General features: G+C 42.9%; 1 protein-coding gene across 1 annotated transcript in view; it reads right to left on the bottom strand.

Moving 5' to 3' along the window:
• Positions 1-7,107: 7,107 nt before the first annotated feature.
• Positions 7,108-24,166, bottom strand: part of rnd2 (Rho family GTPase 2) — a 35,316-nt gene continuing 18,257 nt past the window's right edge. Inside the window, exons 3-5 of the mRNA XM_050069744.1 lie at positions 14,684-14,793; positions 11,194-11,328; positions 7,108-8,200 (exon numbers count right to left, since the gene is read on the bottom strand). Of these exons, the coding sequence (XP_049925701.1) occupies positions 7,931-8,200; positions 11,194-11,328; positions 14,684-14,793 (515 nt within the window). The 3' untranslated portion in view covers positions 7,108-7,930. The remainder of the gene's footprint in view (positions 8,201-11,193; positions 11,329-14,683; positions 14,794-24,166) is intronic.

Raw genomic sequence — 24,166 nt, 5'->3', positions numbered from 1 at the left:
TTTATTGTTGAGAAAGTCGATGAAAAGCTTAAATTACAAGCCAAAATTTACAGGTCACAGTGTACGCTTGTGAACCGCATCTCGTTGCCGTCACCATCAAAGACAACAAGTTAAAGTGCCACTGAAGTTAAGGTTTTTGGCTCAGAATATGAGAAAAGGTTAACGGCCTTTTTACCATCTTTACNATTACAAGCCAAAATTTACAGGTCACAGTGTACGCTTGTGAACCGCATCTCGTTGCCGTCACCATCAAAGACAACAAGTTAAAGTGCCACTGAAGTTAAGGTTTTTGGCTCAGAATATGAGAAAAGGTTAACGGCCTTTTTACCATCTTTACCAAGAGTGTCTCTCCGTTAGTTTGGTGCTACAGTATTTACACTGAATCATTCAGTATAACGTTTGCCAACCTTTATCTCTGTTATTACAGATAAGTTAATGAAGCTAAGCTCCAGAAGTTAACGTTAGCTTAACTAGAGCCCTATGGACCTCCAGAAGTTAACGTTAGCTTAACTAGAGCCCTATGGACAACAGCTAACAATGATGTACTATCACCAAAGTACAAAACTAGAACAAAATAGGCTAATGAACTCCCAGCAAACAAGGTGACATGATGAACAACGCAGCTAGGAGCGAACGTTAGGCTAACTTTAGCTTTATATTTCTTTCCAGCAAAGTGACAATATGTTGCCTCAAACACAATGTTGACTCACCTTAGAACAGATGTAGACATCCTTGTTAATCTTATTCACATTGAGTTGATGTTGTGGTCTACGGCACAACTTTATCCAAAGGAGACACTTTTCTCGGTTGATGTGTGGTTTAGGAAAGGGTAAAAAATACACCTCATCGCCCAGCCTCTCAGGATACCTTGTGTCGGGGTTGCATGTTCCCCATGCACACCATTTGACCATTTTTAAACGTCAAATCTCAGAAAAAAGCTCATAAAACCGAACAAAACTGACTTTCTGTAATGCATTTCAATGAACATCCAGGCAGAGAATGTCCGAGCGTATGGGAATGGCTATACGCACTGTGATTGGCTCATCGCCTTTGAGGGCGGGACTTAGCCATAGGTCAATTAGTCACCTATTCTTATATGAGACGCAGAGCTAAAGATGGCTGCTAAATTTCGTTGAGGAACATCATTTCTTGGTGAAAGAGTGATGGTTGATGATTGTGTTTTTGTTGCCATGTGTTTATTTTATGAAACATTGCACATCTGCTCCATGTCATGCCTAATACCTCTCCTTAAGATCCAGACACACCAAACCAACAACAAAGAAATAGTGGCAACAAAGGCTGACTGTTGCATCTTCTCACATGTGCTGTGCCTTAGCCAAAAAGTTGTACTTGAACACGGCACAAGGACTACACCCAAAGAACTTACTAGCATGTACATTCTGAGTCAAAAAGGGAAACCTGAGGACCAACAGGACAGATACAAAATGCTAATTAGCCAGTTAGCACATTAACACCACAACCCGATGTTGAAAGAATGAAGGATACTTACCATGTACTAGCGAACGATAACAAAACAATTACGAATCATTTTGCTAAACAGCTTAATGGCTAGAAACAGAATTTCCACTGACATTTACTGACTGGTTCCATTGACTTCAACACCTATTCGTGCTGAATTCATCAATAAACAGGCAACAAGGGTTGATGTGTGCCAACGGTGCAGGACACACCTCAAAAACTAACACTGACCAATGACTGACCATCAGCTTGGTGTGTGCGGGCCCTTAGCTGTTCTCACTGTGAACAGTTTCTCGTGGCTGACTGCCTAAGTATCTAACAACCATAGATCAGGCACAGCGTTTTAGTCGACCTTATATGGAAAATAAACCAGCCTATCTAGGCAGGTCACTTTTGACAAATACTCAAGATTTGTCTCTCACAATTATAAATAAAGCTGGTGTATTTTCCATGGACACCCTCCAATAGGTCTATCAGTCTGTGGAGCCAATTTAAAAACTCAAGAGCAGGATGCTGAGTATCTCTGCCAAACCACTCCATCTTTGCCATCTTACCAGACCTCCCCTCGCACAGCTCAGTGACAAAAGCAACTCATACACAACTACTAACCCCTCAGGGAAACACTGCATGTGTGCATTCACCTGACAAGACATGATGGGAAAAAAAATACTGCCTTCTAAAATATCAATAACTCAACGCATCAGTCACTCTCCATGCTCTGCTTTTGATTTTAAAAGACATTTTAAAAAAGCATTATCTCTGCAGTAAGATGCTGGTCCCAGATGTAAATTCAGACACACAGGCACACTCAGATAAAGACATACACATACACACTAACTAACTATATGAAAGCACACACTCCCACGTTTTAATTAGCAGCACTTTAGTGCAGAAAGCACTAAACCGTAGGATAATTAATCTCCACAGTCTGTGTTTTCACTGCTAAACCACCTCAGGGAGGGGCCCAGGTTGCTCTCTACTGTGTTGAGTTCATCTGCTGGGAAACAGGAAACAATAAAGTTGAAAATCTTAAGGGGTAACAGGGGAAAGGTCGCCAGATTAATATGCTGTTGAAGGCATTTGCTTGTGCAGTACACCGATGGTCAGTTCCTGCACCATGAATGTGGAATGCCAACAATCTCTGCTGGCTTCCTGTGTGAGTGTGTCTGTCTGTGTGTGTGTGGTTGTGTGTGTGAGTTCAGTTTGGTCACATACTGCCTCTCATTACAAATCCTCTCATGACTGTATGCAATTTGTGGCTCTGCTCTGTAGCCTTTTGTCAGCAGGCAAGCCAAGTACTGTCTCTGTCTGTCTCTGTCAGTGTCTATCACTCCTCCTCAATGTGTCTCTGTCAATCGCTGGGTCTCTCTCTCTTTCTCTGCCATCTCAGGGGACACAACCCCATCTGCAAATTGTAGTAATTAGCCAAGAACGTCTGGGATCGCACGCTTCCTGTGCACATGACGTCAGCTCTGGCCGTTCAGGGATAAGATGACTGGACTCTCTGTGCTTGTCAGAGCCACTTGGAGTAGCAGAGAATGGAAGGGAAACTCAAGAATGCAGAATCAGAGCGTGAACCCACAAAGGTACTTCTAATCCTCCTGCCGTCTCAGCGGTAAAGGGCAAATGGCTGATCAGATTGCTGAAATCGAGGCTAGACATCCTGCGGTAATAAACCTGCCTGTGAGTGGGAGTAGATTGTCAAGATAAACTCAGATGCCAGCCTAACTTTACAAACAAAGCAGCAGCTGATTTGTCTTCATCTTGGTGAGATGTACACATCCGTATCAGCGTCTGGATGACTGCTTTATTTGATGGATATTCTGGCTGATGGCAAAATGCAGGCCAGTGCAAAGGAGATGATGCTACCCAATGCCCACTCTGTTAAATGCACAAACACACACACACTGGCACCACAAGACTAATCCTCTTAAGTCTCAGTCCGAGCTGTGGGGGCACAGCAGGTCTTGTGCTCCTGCTGTGGGTGCTGGCCTCATTTCCACTGCTCATTTCTTGCCCTGGGCTACACCTGTGTACAGCTCCTCTGTGACTCATGTGTCCATCCAAAAATTGTCCCACCTCCTTTTTTTTTTTTTTTTGCTTTAAGGAATACACACCTGAAAATCTGTCTTTTGAGTATCAAACATTTACCTCCTTGTAGGCTTAAAAGCTGTCCTCAAAGTCTGTAGCTTCCTTCTTTGCAGAGTAGTGTAGTAGCTTTGATTCATGGCAGTTATAATAGATTACAATAAATTGGTGTATCAAAACATTAAAAGCAACTTTTCCATGTCTCCATCAATGATCCGCAACTTCACTTTGTTTCAAGCACTAATAGTTTCACCATAGCAGAAATACAGTATGTCACACTATTACCACTATGTAGCTCCAAAATATCAATCATATTTGTTTGCAAGGCAACAAGTGTCATGACTCATCCCCACTCATCATATTTTGGACAGAAGAGGCCATTTGCATTGTATCTTGACACAGGGTGTCGGCGTTTAGGTTTAGGCACTTAGTTAGGGTTAGAAAAAGATTGTGGTTTAACTTAGTTTTGTTAGTCAACTGAGATGACAAATGACTCACGTGACTAATGATGGACTCACGGGTGACTAGCGACTCACGTCACAAAATTACTCAACATTAACTTTTAATTTCATACGAGACATGAACACTGTTCTCCTGGGTCAAAGTCCTGTATTGCTGGCAGGGACACACTGTCAAGAGGCAAACCAGGCAAAAAAAAAATTGGCTGTGCAATGACAACTATTAACCACTATAAACTTTCCATTAAGGCACTATACAGTGCACGGCTGCTGCCCCAAAAAAACCCTAAGTGGAGTTAATTTCCTTTTAGCTAACTTATAACACCTGGGTACCATCAGTAAGGACAGGGTCTAGGATCGCCTCTGCTTGTTGGATCCATCCAACTCTCCTCCCACTGGCTCTGAGCAGACTTTCATTCTCAGTCACTCTGAGCATGTAATAATGGCGTGGATGGGTTCACATTAGAGTTGGTTGAAAGCTTGGTGCATTTCATACAGACGTTAAAAGAGTGCAATGTGCGTCCATGTCTGACCCTGAGTGGCATTTTTTGTGAGCAATTAAACCAAAGAATTTGAGAAAGATACATTTTTGTGCAGCTGAAATGTTTGTTTTTTTTCTGTCTCGCCACTTACAGACCCTCAGAATCATCTTATGACCCCTTAGCATTTTGGGAACCACTGCTCTAGAGCACACTGATTGGGCTGTGTATTGGTGCTAAGTGCCTTCAAGGTAATGACCAAAATAACCCAGTGCCAAGTACTACTGAACATTCTTCAGTCAAGCAATAGCTGCTTTCCATTATTATTGTGTACAGGTCTAGAGAAAGTGATTATTTGTATAGTCTTGCTCACAGCCAATCACTGCAAGTGTTCCTCAGTTTAATGTGATGTGTGATTGGCCCGCTACCACAGCAGCTACAACCCGTACAGACTGTGGTGTGGGGAATTCGAGTGCAGTGTATTTGATGGACTTGGCAGTTAAGCATTCCAAGATGTCACCAAAAAGTAAACAAATGAAGTACTCTATTGGTATCAGTGTCACTTTAAAGGTGGTGGTATTGGCACTGGTATTTTAAGTTTTAAAATACTACTTAGCCCTAACTCTGACCATATGGATCAATGGTGGTAAAGATAATTATGTTGTAGAACTCTGGACATTTTAATAAATCCTGACCCCCTGTTATGCCTCAGTGGAGGAGTTATGTTTTTCGGGTTCACCAATGTCCACTTGCACTCAACAATGAACTGATTAGATGGTGGTCAAAGGTCAAGGCCACTGTGACCTCGTCTGTCTCATTCTTGTAAAAGCGATATCTCAAGAACACCTTGAGGGAATTTTTTTCAAATATGGCACAAACATCCACTTGGACTCAACTATGCACTGATTAGATCATGGAGGTCAAAGGCTGAAGGTCACTGTGACCTTACATCCATCTCATTCTTGTGAACACAATATCTCAAGAAGGCCTTGAGGGAGTTTCCTCAAATTTGGTACAAATGTCCACTTAGACTGAAGGATGAGCTGTTTAGAATTTAGAGGTCAGAGGTCACTGTGACTTTATATATAACATGTTTTAGGCCATAACTCAAGAACTGATATGCTAATTATGATAAAATGTCACACAAATGTCAAATAGGATACGATGATACAGTGATGACATTTTATATCCAAGAGGTCAAAGGTCAACTTCACTGTGACATCATCATTTTCTGCAAGAACACTTTTCTGGCCATTACTCAATGTTATATCTTAGCAACAGAAGGGGAGACATTTGGTCAGATACTGAATTGTTAACACTAATCGTGGGTGCCCACGCTGAAACTGTGCTGATTGTATAGATCTTCTGTGCTGCCGGGGGAAGATGTGTGTGAAATATCTGTGTTTTCATAGACATAGATGTAAAGTGGAAGTGTGACTTGACTCGCGGAGGCATACAACCACAAAGTGATAATTGTAGTTTTGTCACGAGTCCATTGTAATCTGTCGTAGCTGCTGTTAATCCAATTTACTACACCACTTCGCAAAGGAACAAGCTGTAAAACTTTCAGAGGCACATTTCAAGCCTGCAGGAGTTGTGTAGTTGATACTCAGAAGCTATATTTTTGGTGGAATAATGCTTTAATACTTCTGCACTTCCACCGTCTGTCACTTCCCCTTTTATTTCTTGTCGTAGCTTGTTTCTCTCTTCATCCATCCCAGTGCCTCTGACATTTCATCCATCATTTGAGCTCATCTTGTCAATGGTTTAATATCTGGCTGCGATGTAACAACACCTAAGTTGCCAGACAACACTGACAGTTGTAAAGGTAAAGCTCTCAGTTGCTGCCAGCGTGTTATGACTTACAGCAGACAGGCCTGTCCACTCTCACCCCCGCCTAAATCCTGTCAGGACACAGCAGCTTGCCAACTTCAAAAACACTCCAGACAGAAAGTCCTGCTGCCTAACAGAAACTGTCCACATTGAGACTGACCAATGGACTGTTTTTACAGAAACAGCTCAGGGAAAAAACAGCTTTGAAAGGTTTGGAGTCCCTGAATCAACTGGACAGCAAAATTGTTCTCTGCGGATGAAAGAGCTCACATGTCATATCATCTGTTGTACTGAATAGGCCTCGAAGCTCCTGCAATAGTATGGAGTCCAAAAACACTACATTAGCGCTCCGGTGCTGCTGCATTGCAGTTCAATTTTGCCAGCTGAGAGGTCTGCACAGTGTGCACATTACCTTGAAAGACTGACTCATTCCTCGGGCTGCAGTGCTTTTTAACTTGCAGGGCAACATGAGAGCATGGAGATGACACTAAAGCAGAAAATGGACAGTTATTCCTAACAGATATGGCTTTTGAAGGCTGGTAGAGGAATGCACATAGATGGAAGTTGTAGGGAAAAGAGTAAGCCTTGTGAATGATTGCTCCATCTGAGCATATTGAGACAGTTGGTTACAATGAGTAATAATGACATGATCTACATTTGATGCCATGAAATGAAATAAAAGAATGAAACTTTCCAGAAATCATCCTTTCCCTGTACAGCCAAGCTTTTGATTTATTCTAGACTTCAGTGAAAGGAAAACAAAATAGCCCTAACATTTTACCACTTTATTTTCCACAAAGAAACATCTTTAAAACATCTGAAACATCTTTGAGTCAAACTGACACATTTGGAGTTGATGAGAAAAATAGTGTTAAATGAGCAAAAATAAAATCAGATATGTTGTGATTTCTAAAAATGCACTTGTGGTAGTAATGCTCACACACACACACCGTCACAATATTTCAGTGTTACAGAATCTCATTTCCAGCTCCTAATGTTTGGTATGAGCCATCATTCATCTAATCACTAGAATCCCTTTTCAGCATTACTGTACATTTCCTCTCAAATATGGCAACAGCAAGCAACTTCAGACAGTGCAGCTACAGATTTAGTCCTCATGTTCGCTGAGCAACACTCTTTGAAAAAAAAACAAGTCTCATCCCCAGACGTCCTGCTTCAACATGGTCCTCCACACACGCACTTCACCCTCCTCACTGTCGCTTCGCCGCGGTGCCATCCTCCTATTAGAGTGGTTTCAGGAAATTAATTCCTCTTTAATACCCGGGACTAGACGGCATTTCCACTATCACAGCTTCCTCGTGTCCAAGGGGTTAGTCCAATTTGCCATCATTTCAAAACAACACAAATATGTAAACAGCTCAGAAAATATGCACACACGCAACAAAAAAAAAAGAGGAAAAATCCAAAGCATTTCTTTCCACAGCGCAGTGTTTCTTTTTTCCTCACTCTTCTGCAGTGCAAAAAATCAAAATACGAAAAAAAAAAAACAACAACCGAAAACAATAAATAGACTTCCTCTGTTATATATTTCTGTGTTTATGTATATACATATATATTTATAGTGATGGGTCTCTACATGAGCACACAGCTCTTGGCCCGGTCCTTCCTCATGGCCGGGGCCTCGTCCATTTGCTCAGTCCGACCCGGCAGGGGTGGCAGGGGGAGCTGTGACACTCGCTTCAGGCCTCTGCGGGAACTGCTGCGTTTTAGCTGTGGCTTGTGTGGCCGCCGCACCGACGCCACTGTGGTGATGTGGAACACGTCCCGAACGCTGTTCTCCGAAACCTTGGAGGTGCACTCTACATAGGCTACTGCCCCCATCTGTCGAGCTATTGTGCTGCCCTGGAACACGGAGACAGACAGAGCGAGAGACGATTAGCAAGCAAGCAAACTTTTAAAGGACAGTTCACCCCAAAATCGGTAATACATATTTTTCCTCTTACCTGTAGTGCTGTTTATCAGTGTTGCTTGTTTTGGTGTGAGTTGCTGAGTGTTGGAGATATCGGCTATAGAGATGTCTGCCTTCTCCAGAATATAATGGAACTAGATGGAACTCGGCTTGTGGTGCTCAAAGCACCAAAAAAAAAGAAACCTCAACAGCAATGTCTCTCTCCAAAAATCATGATGCAGTCTCTCAAGATAATCATCAAGGAAACTATTTAATTTCTACCAAACCACACCCGCCAACTGATCACCAGGTAGAAGGAAGCATGCTTCTACTGCTAGCTCACCTAGCACCACTGAGATAGCTAATGTTACGCCATTATAGATTACATCTACTACTGGCGGAGCACAAGCAGTAGATGCACTCCTCTGTGCAGTGATACATTTGGGTGTGTGAGTGGTGTAGTTTGGTAGAAAGAAAATAGTTCCTACATAAATCTGCTCGCAACAAGATCTGTGGATTATCTTGAGTAACCGTGATCTCTGGAAAGAGACATTGCTGGGGTTTTTTTTGAGGGGGGGGGTTTGGCACATTGAGCACCACAGCCAAGTGCCATTCAGTTCCACTGTATTCCAGAGAAGGCAGACATCTCTACGGCTGATATCTCCAACACTTGGAAACTCAAACCAGAACAATCTACATCGATAGATAGCACGACAGGTAAGAGGAAAACTTTGTATTTGCATATGGCATTTTTCAAAACAGATGAAACAAAAGCTTTTACAGGAAACATTAAAGACAAAGGGTAAGACTGAATGTGACATTTTATCAGCAGTGCCACAAAAAAAACATCAGCTTGAATAACTTAACATCTTCACAAAACATTATTGGTGCATCTTTTCTCCTTTCAATGGTTTTCTTTTTGCATTTTGCATTTTTTTCTAATACAACTCCTGACCATGACACAGCAATGTCTTGCTCCTTTTCAGAGGTTGTGCCAAACACGGGGTTTACTCCACATCAAGGTGCTGTGTGAGTGCTTCACAAAGAAAATGAAATTTTAAGACATACACCCCATCTGTCATTGTACCTTGGCATATGCGGGTGCTATATCTCAACAGTGGAAGACTAAATGTCCCCGAAAGAGGCAGCAGATGCAAGAAAAAGATGTCTGTCTAAACCGTAGACTGAATGTCAATGATCTAAACATGTCCGGAGACAAATGAAGCCCCTCCATCTGAGGCATGAATAATGTAGATGTTCTGACTCCTCAGTCCGTGGTAAGAGAGGGGGAGCAGAGCAGCACAGGGCCCACTGGGCCAGTGTTGACATGGTCTGTGCAGCTATTTAGAGAGAAGAGACTAAACTCTTAACAGAACTCCTCCAGCACTGGAGCTCACCCCCTGAGTAATGTTACAATATACCCAGTTAATTGAGACTGTAAATTGTTTGCTTGAGATCAAATCAGAGGCAAATTTAATTTTCGAGTCCCTCGGCCTCTCTCTTTGCTACAGTACAGCCTCATCTCTTGTTACATGATCAAGACTTTAAACAACGCGGGATCGAGACATGCAAAGGTTGTAACAGATGAGACAGGACTGCATTTCCCATGACCCTGAAATCGCATGCTCTCCAACACAGAGAGCTTTTCATCCCCAGTGGACGTGGTTTGATTTTTATCGTGGCTGTGCACTGAGCCGCATATAAGAAGCAATGAAGTCCTCATTAGGTGGAACAGCAGATTTAGATTCAGGGGTGGCGGCAGCGGCGGCGGGAGGGGGGCCCGAGGTAGAGATTGTCGTGACAAGCGGAAAAGCTCGATCGGATCTCGGGCAGATTAGTGGGGAAATGTCTGGAGTTCACCCAGTGGTCACTCTCGCCGGCGACTCCTCAGCTGTGTTGGAATTCAATTTAAGATCAACAACAGGATAACAACACAGGCTTTTGGATTAGAACACCAAAATGGTTTTTGTGTGCAGCGTTGGCATCTGCTGTGTGACACATTTTCTGGGCATGTTGGAGGGACAAACAGTAGTTGCCTCAGATGAAAACAGTGACTGAGACGGAGCAAAACAATAGCATAATGCAGGCCTGGCCACAAATGGTCACTAGCTATTTAACATTAGCTCTGTGGTCTGCCACTCCATCTTTTGTTTATGTATCTTATTTACATGAACTGTCTGTTGTTTTCAGTTGCTGATTTTTTCGGAGGCTGCGTGCTATTAGCCTCTGGCGAGCTCTCAGACAGCAGTGGAAAAAAAGGCTCCTTTGTTCTGAGGGCTTTTGTGTGGCGGTGAAAAAGCCCCTCCACTTTTTGTATGTCCAACACGGGAGAGCACAAAATGAACACGCTGAAAGCTGATTAAAATTCACAGATTTACAGAACAGTTTATCATCCCCTCCCGCTTCACCCCATCCCCTTGGCTTAGAGGTCATGGCGGCATGCGATAAAAGGGCTCATTCATTTATCAATGTCCGTTTTTCTATTCATCCTGCATTTTGAAAATCCCTAAATCTGCATGAATATTTCATTTCAGGGAAAAATGTGTCCCTAGACATAAACTCCACTAACCGCCCGTGCCTCTTCCGCGGCCCTCGCCATAAGCAACCTTGCATTGCTTGTCAGCAAATTTCGGTCAAAACGCCAACCCCAGCAACATGTCCCCAAGGGATATCACACAGGTCTTACTCTGCATTGGTTGATTGTGTTGCCTGAGCCCCCTCTCACACTCCCCTCCTTTGGGACTTCACTACAGAAGCAATGCCACTTCTGATCCAAGATGGAAAAATGGTATAAATCCCTCGATTGCTTTCTAATTTCTTTTCCCATAAACCGTTGTTGTTTTCAAGTCAGTCTTTCTTTCTTTCCCCCAGGGCACCTTCCAAGTCCCTCTCTCATTACTCATCCCACCCCCTTCTCCCCACATATCCATCATCTGCTTGTTCTCACCTGCTCGTGGGTGACAGGGATGAGGCGCTGCTTGGAGAGCTCCCTCAGGGTGCTGACGTCTGTCCTCATGTCCAGCTTACAGCCAACCAGCACCACTTTGGCGTTGGGACAAAACTCCTGCGTCTCCGCTTGCCACTGTTGAGACATGAGCCGACAGAGAGACAGAGAAATACATCACTGGTTGTGCCAAATCTGAGAGCAGAGCCACCTGTACTGACTGGTGAGCTGCTGAGATACAGTGACGACCTTTGGCTCTTCTGACACTGGATACCTGAGCTCGAGGGAGATTAATGCTCTCTTGATAAAAGACATTTGTTCATTTATCGTCGAAGGGAAATTAAAACGTCCTCTGTGTACTTGCTTTACAATCTATAATCTACTTATATCAGCATTACTGAGATTAAATAGGTTGATGAGGTCAATTCCTCATATTTCGGAATAAAAAAAAACACTTCTCAGAAAAACATTTTTCTCATTATTTTATTGTTTAAGGACTCGTCCACACGTACATGAGTATTTTTTGAAACATAGCTTATTCTGCTTGCTTTGGCCTTACTTTGACTCATAAAATGTGTTTTAGGTCATTGAAAACTGAGCTTTTGTGCCTTAATAAGATTTTCATAAACTCCATTTTCAGTGTCGACGTGTAGACAGGGAAACCAGAGTATTTGGCTTGTGACGTCAGAGTGTGCGCTGTTTTTCCTTTTTCCTCACAAGGAATGGCAGGCCTGTCTGGAGCTCTCACAGTAGGGTGATCTTATATCCGCAGAGACTTCAGAGATGAGATTTAAAGCATACTCGAGCACACAGACTAGAAGCAACAAACTTCATTAAAAGTCTAATGTTTCAACATCAGATGCGTCTTCATCAGAGCCTTTAGGGTTATGTTCATATTGCTGCCTGTTGGTTTGACATGCTGTTGACAGTGCTTCAGTTGTGTTTTTGTGTTTTCACTTGGACTGAAAATGTTTTGAAGCAGTGCTTGTGTGGACGGGATGTTTGTTTTTTCTTTTTAAGAACAAAGGAGGAAAAACCCTGTGTACATGTAGACGAGCTAAAGCATTTACCAGACAACAGCGGAGGACAGTATGCTGTGTTTGGGTGTTGATTGGACAAAACAAACAATTTGAAGACATCATTTAAGGCTCTGGGAAGTTGTGACAGGCATTTTCACCATGTTTTGTCATTTTAGAGACTCAACAACAAATCAGGCAATTAAATAAATAATTAAGACATTAATTTAAAAAAAAGTTGCAGCTCTATAAAAATCCCCTATGTGTGGTAACAGACATTAGATTAGATTATTCTGACAGGTATTCTCGTGATCAATCAGTTAATTGTTTTGGTCATTGCATTGTCAGAAAGTATCGAAAATTGCACATCGTACTTTCTGAAAAACAAGCTGACATCTTCACATTGGGATTGGATCTAAAGATTCTTTTCATTTTCAATTAATCTGTCAGTTATTTTCTTGATTAATCGATTTGTTGTTTGGTCTATAAAATAAATAAAAAAATTGTGAAATTGTCGATCAGTGTTTCCCGAGATGACATCCTCAGCTGTCTTATCTTGTCCACAACCCAAAAATATTCCATTTCCTGTCATAGAAGAATTTTTAAGAGGCTTGAATCAGAGAAATTTTTACTTTTTTTTTGCTCAAACTGGTTAATTGGTTATCAAATTAGTTGGGGAGTGATTTGATAATAACAACTGATCAGTTAATTGTTGCAGCTCTACTTTTTGTCTGACCAACACTTCACAACCCAATGGTTTTGAATTTGCTATCAAAAAAGAGAAAGAAAGACAACAAATCCTCACAACAGAGAAGCTGGCTCAAGAGAATTTTTGGCAGTTTTGCTTGAAAATACTTGCTGATTAATTTTTGATTAATAGTCTAATCATCTCAATTCTCAATTCTAAGACATTGTTGATAAAAGCTCATCTTATTTTTCAATAATCCCATGCACTGTTTCACTGTACAAAAAAGTTTAATTACACAAAGAACCATGTGAGAATAAAATCTATCATCATGCCAGCTTGGTTCAGGTTTCTGCAGTACCTGATGTGTGTTTTACTTTGCTCACTCAGCCCCCGTCAACAAATCTATTTCAGGTTCTGTACAGAAAAGGTTGAGCAGTCTTCCTCCTGAAATCATCCTGAGATTAAATGTCACTTCTGAAACTCAGCTGAACCAACACAGTCTCTCCTCCCTGCGACACAAACGCACGACAGCAGCCGACAGCCCTGAAATATTCCTCATGCCATGTGCAGAATGTCAGGGTGTCCATTGATCCTTCACGTTGAGAACAACCTTTGACCTTTTAAAGCCCACCCCTATTCTGCCAATAACACCCAATCAAAAGCTTTGATTGTTTCACCATCTCTCCTCCCCCAGCTGTCGTCCACAAACCTCGGTGACCTGCTTGTTCTTAGAGGTCAAGAGTCTAATTTGGGATGGTGATTGTGCAACAGGTTTTCCATGTGCCCCTCAGTTTCAGAGATTACCAGGGCGACAGCTCGGGGTCAGGGGTCATGGAAACCCCCCGCCAAGGGATTCATGGGAAAACCAAAAGCTTGATGGTGGCTCTGCTTCCCCCTGTTGACAGTGTGCACTGAGGCTTGTGAGATATTTGTGAGTTAAAAAAAAGGTGTCTCGGGTTAGATCTACAAAGTCTGCTGGGGCATTTTAGCAGCTCCCTTCAGACCACTAAACACGTCAACAGGCCAGCCGTGGGAACTGTCTCCAGCCCACAAGCAGCGCAGTTCAAAGGCAAACACACACACATGGCTTCAAGATGAGAGACCACTAAAAGGCACGGGCTTATTTCACATGACACACATGCACGCAAACAAACCCATTAAGTTGGGTGTCTCTGCACATACAATAGGTATTGCCACCGGCTGTAAAAACACGTCCACGACCACAACCCTGCCCTGCCAGTATCATACTTTAACCGCCACCCCAATCTCAACTCCAGTATCACAACATCTGAACCATAAGCCACCTTACAAATGTTAAGTGCCACCATCTGGATAACTGTTCTGCATAAAACTCAGATTTTAAATTTTAAATGCCTACAGAAGGGCAATTCTCGTGCTCCTAAACAGGCTCCGCAACAGCTCCTCTTTGATATGGCTGATGTAGCTAATTTGCGTATCTGATATTCCTCTTGAACCCACCCGGGTGCAAAGCCTCTCCTCTCATTCTTCACTCTGACCTTCCATTCCTTAGAGGGACGAGGGTCAAGTATCCGTGGACGTTTTGATGAGATAAAGGAACGGGAGGCTCTAACCTCTGTGCTGATTTGCTCTATTGTTGAGCCATGAAAATGCAAGCTGCTGGCACAGAAATCTGAGCGGGTACAAGATGCTGATCAGGAGAAAGTGAAATTTTTTCCGGTTAGTTCTCCAGTGTCACGGCAGATATTAAATGCTGATCCCAAGTGTTGAGAGGAGGAGATGAAATTTTTAAAAAAAAAAAAACACTGACCTTCTTTATGACACTGTCCAAAGTCTCCGGGCGGCTGATGTCGAAACAGACAAGAACTGCATCTGAGTCAGGATACGCCAGCGGCCTCACGTTGTCGTAATAAGAGGAACCTGCGGACACACAATAACATATGGCGTAAGGTCACGGTGTCTTCTGTGACATGCCTGTGTGTACTTGTTTTTAACTTGAATTAACCCCATGAGGTCCCTCCTCCCAACCATATGGCTCATTCTGTCAATTAAAAACACACTGCTCATCCCTGGAAGGTGATCTAAAGGTCAATAATACATGGATAGCCCATTAAAGCTGAGGCTGTGACATAAACTTGGACATGCTGCAGCTTCAATGCACACTGCAGATGCAAATGAGTCTCGATCTTAACAGTTGTGTGCACATATTTGAGTATCGTTGTCTCTTGGGCTTGCACACAGCTGCGGCCTCCCCTTTATCACAATGCTTCACGAGGAATGTCGAGGGGTTACTCAGAGAAGCACACACTCAAAAGTGAATTATAGTGGGTTGAGGACTGGAGGACTTGTGCACACAATCCATAATCATCTTGAAACAACAGCGAATGCCAACACAAAGGCCAAACTAAAGGTTGAACCCCTTAATTCTCTCAACTCATCCCTCTTCCTGTCTCTCGCAAATGGTCCTTGTTCTTAAAATCTTCCATTTCTCTCCGACTATATGAGATTCACATGCACTCACACGCCTCTCCCGGCTCTCACTTTTCATTTCTGTACCTTGATCAAATTTGAAGGCGCCGTGGTGCCTCTGTACTTTCACAAGCCGCTCGGTTACACGGGTCCTGCTCTCTTACAGCTCTCATTAGGAGGCTTGTAAAAATATCTGGGCTCTCTCTCTCTCTCTGGAAATGTGGCTGTGGGCTGTGGGCACTCTCCCTCCTGCCTCTCCTGGGAGCTGGTAAGAACCTGAACCCTTACACTGCAACAGCAACCTGGGCTGCAAAAATTCAGTGTCACAAAGACTCACAAGTTTGGTGACAAATAACATTTTACATTTGCAAATGTGCATAAATCAGTGAATCATACTTGAGTGTTGCAATGGTTTATACAACAACTCCAATATTGCATTTAATCCCTTAAAGTCACACAAGCTGATTATGATAATTACAGATTTTTATACGTGCTGTTAACGTGCCTCGTACCAGACCTGACACAAAAGGCAGCCAGCGTGTTTAAGAGCCGCATGCCCTTGTCTGGCGGGGTAAATGGAGTCGGCACAATGGCGCTACAGCCTGTTTTAGCATCACTATGTTCTCTTTGTTAATGATGGAATGACAATAGCTGCACGCGGCCCGTAGCCCCAGTTATTCAGCCGCCTGTCCCACGGTGACCTGCTCCCTCCCCACGGAGAACAATGCAACAGCCTGCACATTAAAGATGGATGCTTTCTGTGCCTCCGAGTGAGAGGAACAGTTTTGTTTACATTTTGTTTCTCACCAAAATGCACTTTGCTATGAAGGGATAAAATAGATTCTGAATGCTTATCCAATCTCATGTATTGTTAACAGTTTGCAGGCTTCTTCTTCACTACTTTTATTGTGGCATTGCGCTGTCAATATGTATCACCGCCCTCTGCAGTCAGCACAGATAGGTAGCCTATCGCACCCTTACTCATTTTGTGTATATCATAGATGTATACCATTCTCCACAGTGGTGCCCTATTCATTCTAATGAAACTTGCACACTGCATACAATGTAAAAGTTCTTCAGTGAAAAACTGTCCATCCTAACCTGGACAACACCCGCTAACATCCGGCTTTTGCATTTAATGGGAAAGGTTACAATCAGTGTTCACACCCTGCTGTGACTCTGCAGCTCCAGCTCCGATCGCCTTTGATCGACAGTGATGGAAATACGGCACACGGGTGGATGTGCTAATTCTAGCCTCTTTTCCAGCAAACTAGAATAATGCACCGCCGTAAAATACCTTCCATCTCCGTCCAAGCAGCACTCAAACATCATTCAAATTCCAGTTGGCACCAAGTTTGACAGAGAGATTGGGTAAGCTACAGATATAAAAAAAGAGGTAACCATCAAATCACTGGTTTTCATGCTACTACTAACCCTTTTATCCAGCCTGTCCGTGACATCAAATCGACACACCAGATGAAAAGGATACTCATCTGTGGCGGAGAGGTGTACACAGATCTAATTTACTGGCAGTGGAAAAACAGTCTATCGCCTATTTTAACAGGTTTTCCAATGTTTGAAAAACCCACATACATGTGCTAATTTTATTGGGAAAGACTGTTTATAGATTAAAAACTCTTCTGCACACATGAAGGATATTACTTCTCTTTTTTGAAACATATTAGTTTTTATTGGTCCTAATGGCTCAAATTTTGGTGACACAAATTTGTCATGAGACTGGACAGAGTCATTGTGTTCACCCCGCTCAGTTTATTATTAAGAGGATTGTGTTTTCTTTTTTTATGGTTTTCTGTTTGCTGTGTTTCTTACCTCCTGTGTTCCTGTGCTGACTTTCCCTCTTTCGCCCATCCACACACCTGCCCTGAATCAGCCTTGTTAGTCCTTTCCTGCTCCCCGAGTTTTTCCCAGCCTATCTGCTCCCTGATGTTCTTCTGCTTAATCACCTCATTTCCTCCACCTGAGCTCCTCCGCCCATCTCTCCACCTGCACTTCATCCCCTCTTCAGAATAGTTTGTATCTAAGCCTTGGTTTTCAGTTCAGTCTTTATTGGATCCTTGGTTTTGTCCTGGTATTATCAGCTTTGCCTTGCCTGCATGCACTGTTAATATGAACTATTTCTTCAAGTTCCTGTTGCCTGCAGTGTCCTGCGTTTGGGTCCAGCTGCTCCACTCTGACATTTTGTTGGAGGAGCAGATCATTTTGTAATGACTGGTTAAGGGATACATTGGCCCTGCTTATACCTGGTGTTTACATGCATCTTGGAGGATCTGTTCACAAGTGGACAGCTCTAAATAAAAGTGTTAACGACCACCAAGACACATTAGATCCGATCGCTGAAACCACTTGCCAAGGTGGTCTAGGACACATTTGACCACATATATCTTTTGTTGTGTAAATGCTAAAGTGTGCTGATGCATCCCCGACCAGGACCTAATGTAAATTACGTCATCAATGCAGGATGTGGTGGTGGTTTTGGTGACAGCATACTAACGCTCTGTAACTTTTACATTTTACAACAAAGTGCACGCGACCATCCATCGTTTTGCCCTGTGGAAGAAGAGTGTGGAATTTTGCCAACACCCATATCTCCAACTATACCAACACAACTGCTAACATGACTAGCAAGCAGCTAGCGACAGATTGGATGTAATACCTGTGTGCGAGGCCTTTGACCTTCGAGAGGAAGTGACTTAGGCATCAATGAAATCAGAACATGAATGGTCAGCTAGAGATGCATGATAGATAGTGTGAGGAGCAATGTATCTCAGCTGTCCACTTGTATTTGGAACACCAAAGCACATTTAATACCACGTGTAAACAGGAAACAAGTGTTTCTGGTCCCCTGTGCATCACGTGACTTGCAAGTTCAACTGTTACAACCACTGCAAAATAGCTGCAGAACCTGGCACTCTTCCTGGGGGCTTGGTACATGTGAATCAATGCGAAAGCAATAAAGGGACCCTTATACCTCTAGTGGTCAAAAACTTTCTCAAAGTGGTGCCTTTAAACTCTGCAAAAGCCCAAAGGCAGTTTGGCAAAATCTTTGACACAAACACTTGGCAATTTTGACAATCTTGTTTTTCCACTCTTTAAAAATATACACTGTAATTATATTTTCAATGTAATATAGAAGTAAGAAATGAAAAAATAAAAGTCATTTTAGACTACACCCTACAGGACATTATCAGGAATTCACAGTCCCCTCCTTGTCTTATTTATACAAGATTGCTACTGTTTTGTACTGCTGAGAGAGCAGGACTAACACACACACACACACACACACACACACTTCCAAAAAAGCCCAATCACACGGATGCCAAGTCCAACAGTCAGCAAAGCACACATTGTACAACAGCGAGCTCTGATTGGTAGTGGTCACACATGAGGTGCTGTAGCTGCTGAAGTTGGTCTTTAGTATGTATCACAGTGCAGCAGACCTGTACCGAGGTTAGAGCTGAAGAAGAAAAGAGACGGAGCATGTGGGGGTGGAGAGGGGACAGAAAAGATTTAATGACTTATGCAGAAGCATGAGATGATGAGAGAGGCAACCGGGGAATTAAAGCAGAATCCAGATGAAGGGGAAGAGATGTCAGATGAAGGAAAGTTGAGACAATAGTGCTTGTTGGACTTAAGATGTAATTAGAAGCTGGAACGAGGCCGTTGGGATCAATTTGTCAATCCCCAAAGATCAAAATGATTGGCAGGTCACGGTCGACGACAGGCCCCATCACAGCGCAGCAATTCACAGCTCTTCTGCCCTGAGCGACAGGAAGGCTACCTCAGCACTTTTGCAAAGTCAGGAAAAAAGTCCTCTGAGGCAGAGGAGAGGAGAAAAAGTGCTGTGTTTAAAACAAGCCGAGCAGGCACAAATAAAAGCCAATCACCATAACGATCAAGAACATGAGAAGGAGGAGGAGGAGGAGGAGAAAAAAGAGTTTTCTCCTGATTGTAAAATATATCACCTCCACTGCCTGAAATGCACTTGTCCCCCTCCAGCAAAGAGACATGACCAGAGATAAAAGAGGACGTAGCTGTAGAGGAGTGGAAGAGAGGAGGGTGCGCAGTGGGTGTTTGGGTAGGTAATGAAAGCACTGGACTCGGCAGGACAGATCAAATAAAGAGGTATGAGAGCTCTGGGTTGGCTATTGGTGGAGCTGGCCTGTGCCCATTCACTGTGAGGTGGAACAAAAGGTCAATTGAATTTCAGACAGAGCAGGATGAGATGGATGGAGCAGGAGGGTGAGGGAGGGGAGCACAGCCTGGCAGGAACCACTAAAAACCATCACGTCTGGCAAGGAATGGGACCCTGCCTCGCCGTGCCAAGGACAGGCATAAAACACCTCCTCACGAAACCTCCTCAAGCATTAGCATTAGCCTGATTTAGCACCGGCGATCGCTTACAGTGGAAAGTAGATTTCTGTCTTTATTTCCAGAGGGCTAATTAGCGCTCCACCACTCTGCAGCGCCACCCAGAAGGCTCCACCGAGAAGAGGTGACAGAGGTGGGAAGGAAAGCGTTCCTCACCAGCCGTCAGTCGAGCTTCATCAAAGGCCAGAAATCTCAGAGGTCGTTGAGGCGGACAAGAACTTAGTGGAGCGCTAATGTACAGTAATAAGGCTTGAAGGTTTGTGGTATGACTTCATTTATGTCTCCCGTCCCCCGACAGGCTGACTCCCCCGTAGGAGCATCTGTTTGAAACACGACAGCTCTCTATCGGCTCATTCAAACCCTCCTCTGTGAGAATCACCATTTTATGAGGGCAAACAATGAAAATAAACTTAACAATAAAACGCAAATGATGCAGTTTTACGGAGAAATTTCTTCAGGAAACCTGCAAAATTGAGTGTGCATCAACATCTAACAAAGCCTCCCAGTCTTCAGTGCATTAATCTGAACCATCACAGCAGGAATTTTCTCTCTCTCTCTGTTTGTTGCATGCTCATTGCAAACGCAGCTAAAAAGCAAACCATTATGAGTGAGGGGGAAAGAATAGTCTATGCCTCGAGGCTCACTGATGTGTTCATGCACATATGGCAGGGAGTCAACAGCAACTAACAGCCTCATTAGACCACATAGACACTGAAAAACACCCATGCACACAGACAAAGGCGGGGTATAAGGAAACAAACACCCTCTCAAATGTCGCCAAATAAACGAAAACAGTTAGTGTGATTGAGTTAGCCGCAACCTTAGCAACACGGCACATTCAGCACCAAATACCCCGCGTCTTTTTTCTTCTCCTGCAGCTGTTTCCCTCTTGAAATTCACCTTCAAAGCAAAGGCAAAACATTTCAAGTTGGGGTGGCCGAGTATCGTAGCAACCTGGAGGGATGCAAATGGATTCATTGTGCGGCCCTGAAAGGAAGTGAGGAGGAAGAGAGCAGGAGAGCGAGGGGATCGCGGAGGCTAATGACTCCCGTGCATTGATGATTAGAGGTGACTATAAAGGAGGAGAAGAAGAAGAGGGTTGGCACATCCTTTAAGAGGTTGTGCAGACTTTTCATTGCTGAAGGTCCAGTTGGTGTTGTGTGAACTCTTATGGCTTCTCCTCAATCAGGGTTCTTATTCAAACAGAGATAAACAGAGGCTACTGCCAAGACACCCTTCGAGAGGAGGTGGAGTTACTTTGACCCGGTGAACCACTCTGCTGTACAAGACAGCGTGTGTTTTCGTGTGTGAATATAAGCCTGCACAAAACTTTCTTTTACAGTCCCACCACTAGAATCCAATACAGTCTACTGCATATGGTGCCACTGACCTTATTCCCATGGCAGAAATTTTCAGCTCACACTCCAGATGGAAAAAAAAAATCTACCTGGATGAGTGGCATAAAACTAGTGCTTCACTTATAGAGACTTCAAAAAAGTAAACTCAGAATTTCAGCCGGTTACATTAGCGTGGGATTTTCAAGTTTTCAAGTTAGCAAGTTTTACCGCTTTAGAGTTTGGGATATAATCTTCACACTGTCCCAGCCAACCACTGGTTTCCATTCATTTGCGTATGAAATGAAAATAAATTAGGGGTCTGAAACTTGTCTGAGTTCTGTAATCCATCACAGTGAGGATAAAGTCTCCATTCATTTTGGTCAGTGTTACATTTTTACTGCTTGGTAAGTGCAAATTGATTTGCAATACCTCATTACAGTAATGTGACAAATATTAACGCCGGCTCGATGTTCACTGTGATGTTACACAACTCAAGCAAGATTAAAGAGTCGGCTAATTGATTTTCATGAAATAAAGAAATTAATAGAAAACAATGGCTGTCTGGAACAACAGAAAAGTAGAAAATTAAATGGGCACTCACGGGTTTACACACACACAGCTCAGTTTAGTCATTAGTGTAACACACACACTCACGGTGTCAGTTAGGCTGGAGCTTGTCTCTATGAACAGATATCTGCATATGTATGGAGAATCTGTAGACAACAAGACAAAAGTTTGGTATCGGAAGTGCTTTGGTTTCCATTTGTCGTCAAAGTAATATTGACCAATCAGATTTGAGCGGCAGGTACACAGTCCATGTGGAGAACAAAAGAGGCAGAACGCATCGTCCAAAATGCAATCTCAAAATCCACCAGCTATCATCTGACGACACTTTATTTATTAACCTTTTTTCCAAATTAGTCTGCATTCATATGCAGATATCTGCTTACAGAGATTAGCTGAAATTAGGGTTGGATGATATAGCAAAAATTTTAGCACAGTAATTTTTTCTATGTTGAATCGATATCAATATTTATTGCAATATTGCAATATAATCCCTCGCTACGTGATGGAGGTGGCCTGGCTGACCGCCCCAAACCCAGGCCCACGGGAGAAGGGGGCCCGGGAGCCACCGGCCCTCCCTCTTCCCTCTAACGTTTATACATACTGTATAACGTTTTATACACAATAATAGATGGATTAGCAACTGTTTTACTTCTGACGATAAATAGTTTCCATCCTAGACTTTTATGGCGATTTAAATTGTTTTATTTAAGGTGTAAAAAAAAAGAGAGAAGATGATACTGCGATATCATACCGTCACCGCATCCCCCCAAAATAATACCGTGATATTGATTTTAGGCCATACCGCCCAGCCCTAAGAATAACATAAACATCGACTGTGCAAACATGGATTGGTTAAGAATAAATTTTGTAATAACACAATATGCCTGCTTTATCTGCCTTAACAAACATACAGCTAGCATGTCATTTAACTTAATGCCGTGGTGGTACTTCTTCAGTTGATCAAACTGGCAGTCATCCAGAATTCTTAGAACATCAGTTACATCCATAACTCTCAACTTGGTGTGTTTCCCGTCTTGGTTGGCACTGACTCAAGGCATATTTCGCAGTCTTTATCCATGCTTCATTACTTTTAAGATATTCACTTTCTCTTCACAATTGATGTAGTGTTAACATTTTTGTCGACAATGTCCTCAGCTTTGTAGGATAACACGAGTTCACTTTGGGCACTTTAGCATAACAAGCTCTCGGTGGCTGTGTGAAGCAAACTGGACGTGGATCAAGAGGAAGCAGCAAGTTACTCGGGCAGAGAGACAGAAGGTGAAACATTTTTCAAGTTTGTGTTCTTCTTCAACATGTGTTTGATAGACTGATCATACTGTCTCCATTTTGTTGCACTTATGGATAATGAGCATTGTCATTGGTGACCCCTGTAAAATGTATCCTAAAGTCTGTTTCATCCCCACCACTGTGGGTTCTGCTCTGACGCTACGCTGCTGTCAATATGTGTGGAGGATAACCCCGCCCTCCTGTTAACAGGCAGTGACACAGAGAAACAGGCAGCAGACTGACTGGCTGTTGTCCCATTTATTTCTGGTGTGTGATGATAGGCATAGATTTCAATAATACAACTAGGTACCAGATGCCAAGATGGCACCTATTCATTAGAATGGAGTTGCTCGCCAAAAAAACTTTTCTAGCTTTCAGGTTTATTTCTGTGGTATGCAGCCCACTGAATAGTGATTCTCCTGTTGGCCCTGCCCGCAAGTTCCCACTCAGCTTATAGACTCACATCACAGATTTTTAAATCACTTTTCTTTGCTCGAGCCAAGTTCTACAAATACAAAACCATGGCTCAAAAGTTAAAAATGAAAAGATTCATAATTGACATTGTTTGCAGCCGCTTTGGTGCTCGTCTTCGGCACAGTCTGATGCGTATACTGCCCCCGTCAGTTCCAACAGGAATCGACACGGCCTGCTGAAGGCAAAGTTGTATCCGGTACTTATGGAAACGAAAAAAAAAAACAGGTACCGACATATATTTTGCGTGTTGGCATTGACTTGATACCGAAGTATTGGTCCTCATGACAACTCTAGCTGAAAGATCATTTCATATCAAGTAAAAATCTCCAAAGCTTATCATTATTGACATAAATTCTATCCCGATCCTAGATCAAGACGGTCTTATCACCCAGCCCGAACTGAAACGTTTCTGGACCTGTCTCAAGTTGCTAATCTACTGTTAACCATGAGCAGCACATGAAAGAGGAAGTCTTGGCCCTGACATCTGCTTGCTACATTTTAAATATTGGCTGTTTCCACCAGAGGCTGTATAACCATGAGACCTATTGGTGATGAGTTTGGAGATTGGATTTGACATTAAAAATATTTCACAGGGTTATAAACTGGGGGTGTACAGTTAGAGAGATTAGGGCTTTTGGCAGGGAAGGTCTAATGAAGCATGGTATTGATTGGAATGATAGGAAGCTTAACTCCCAGTGTTTTTGAAGCTTGATTCACACCAGGCACAAATATTAATGATATCTTGTCTGCTGCTGCTTTGATTTGGATCA

This window comes from Epinephelus moara, chromosome 18 (assembly GCF_006386435.1).
Source record: "Epinephelus moara isolate mb chromosome 18, YSFRI_EMoa_1.0, whole genome shotgun sequence".
Taxonomy (NCBI): Eukaryota; Metazoa; Chordata; class Actinopteri; order Perciformes; family Serranidae; genus Epinephelus; species Epinephelus moara.
This window is presented reverse-complemented; position numbering and strand designations above follow the sequence as displayed.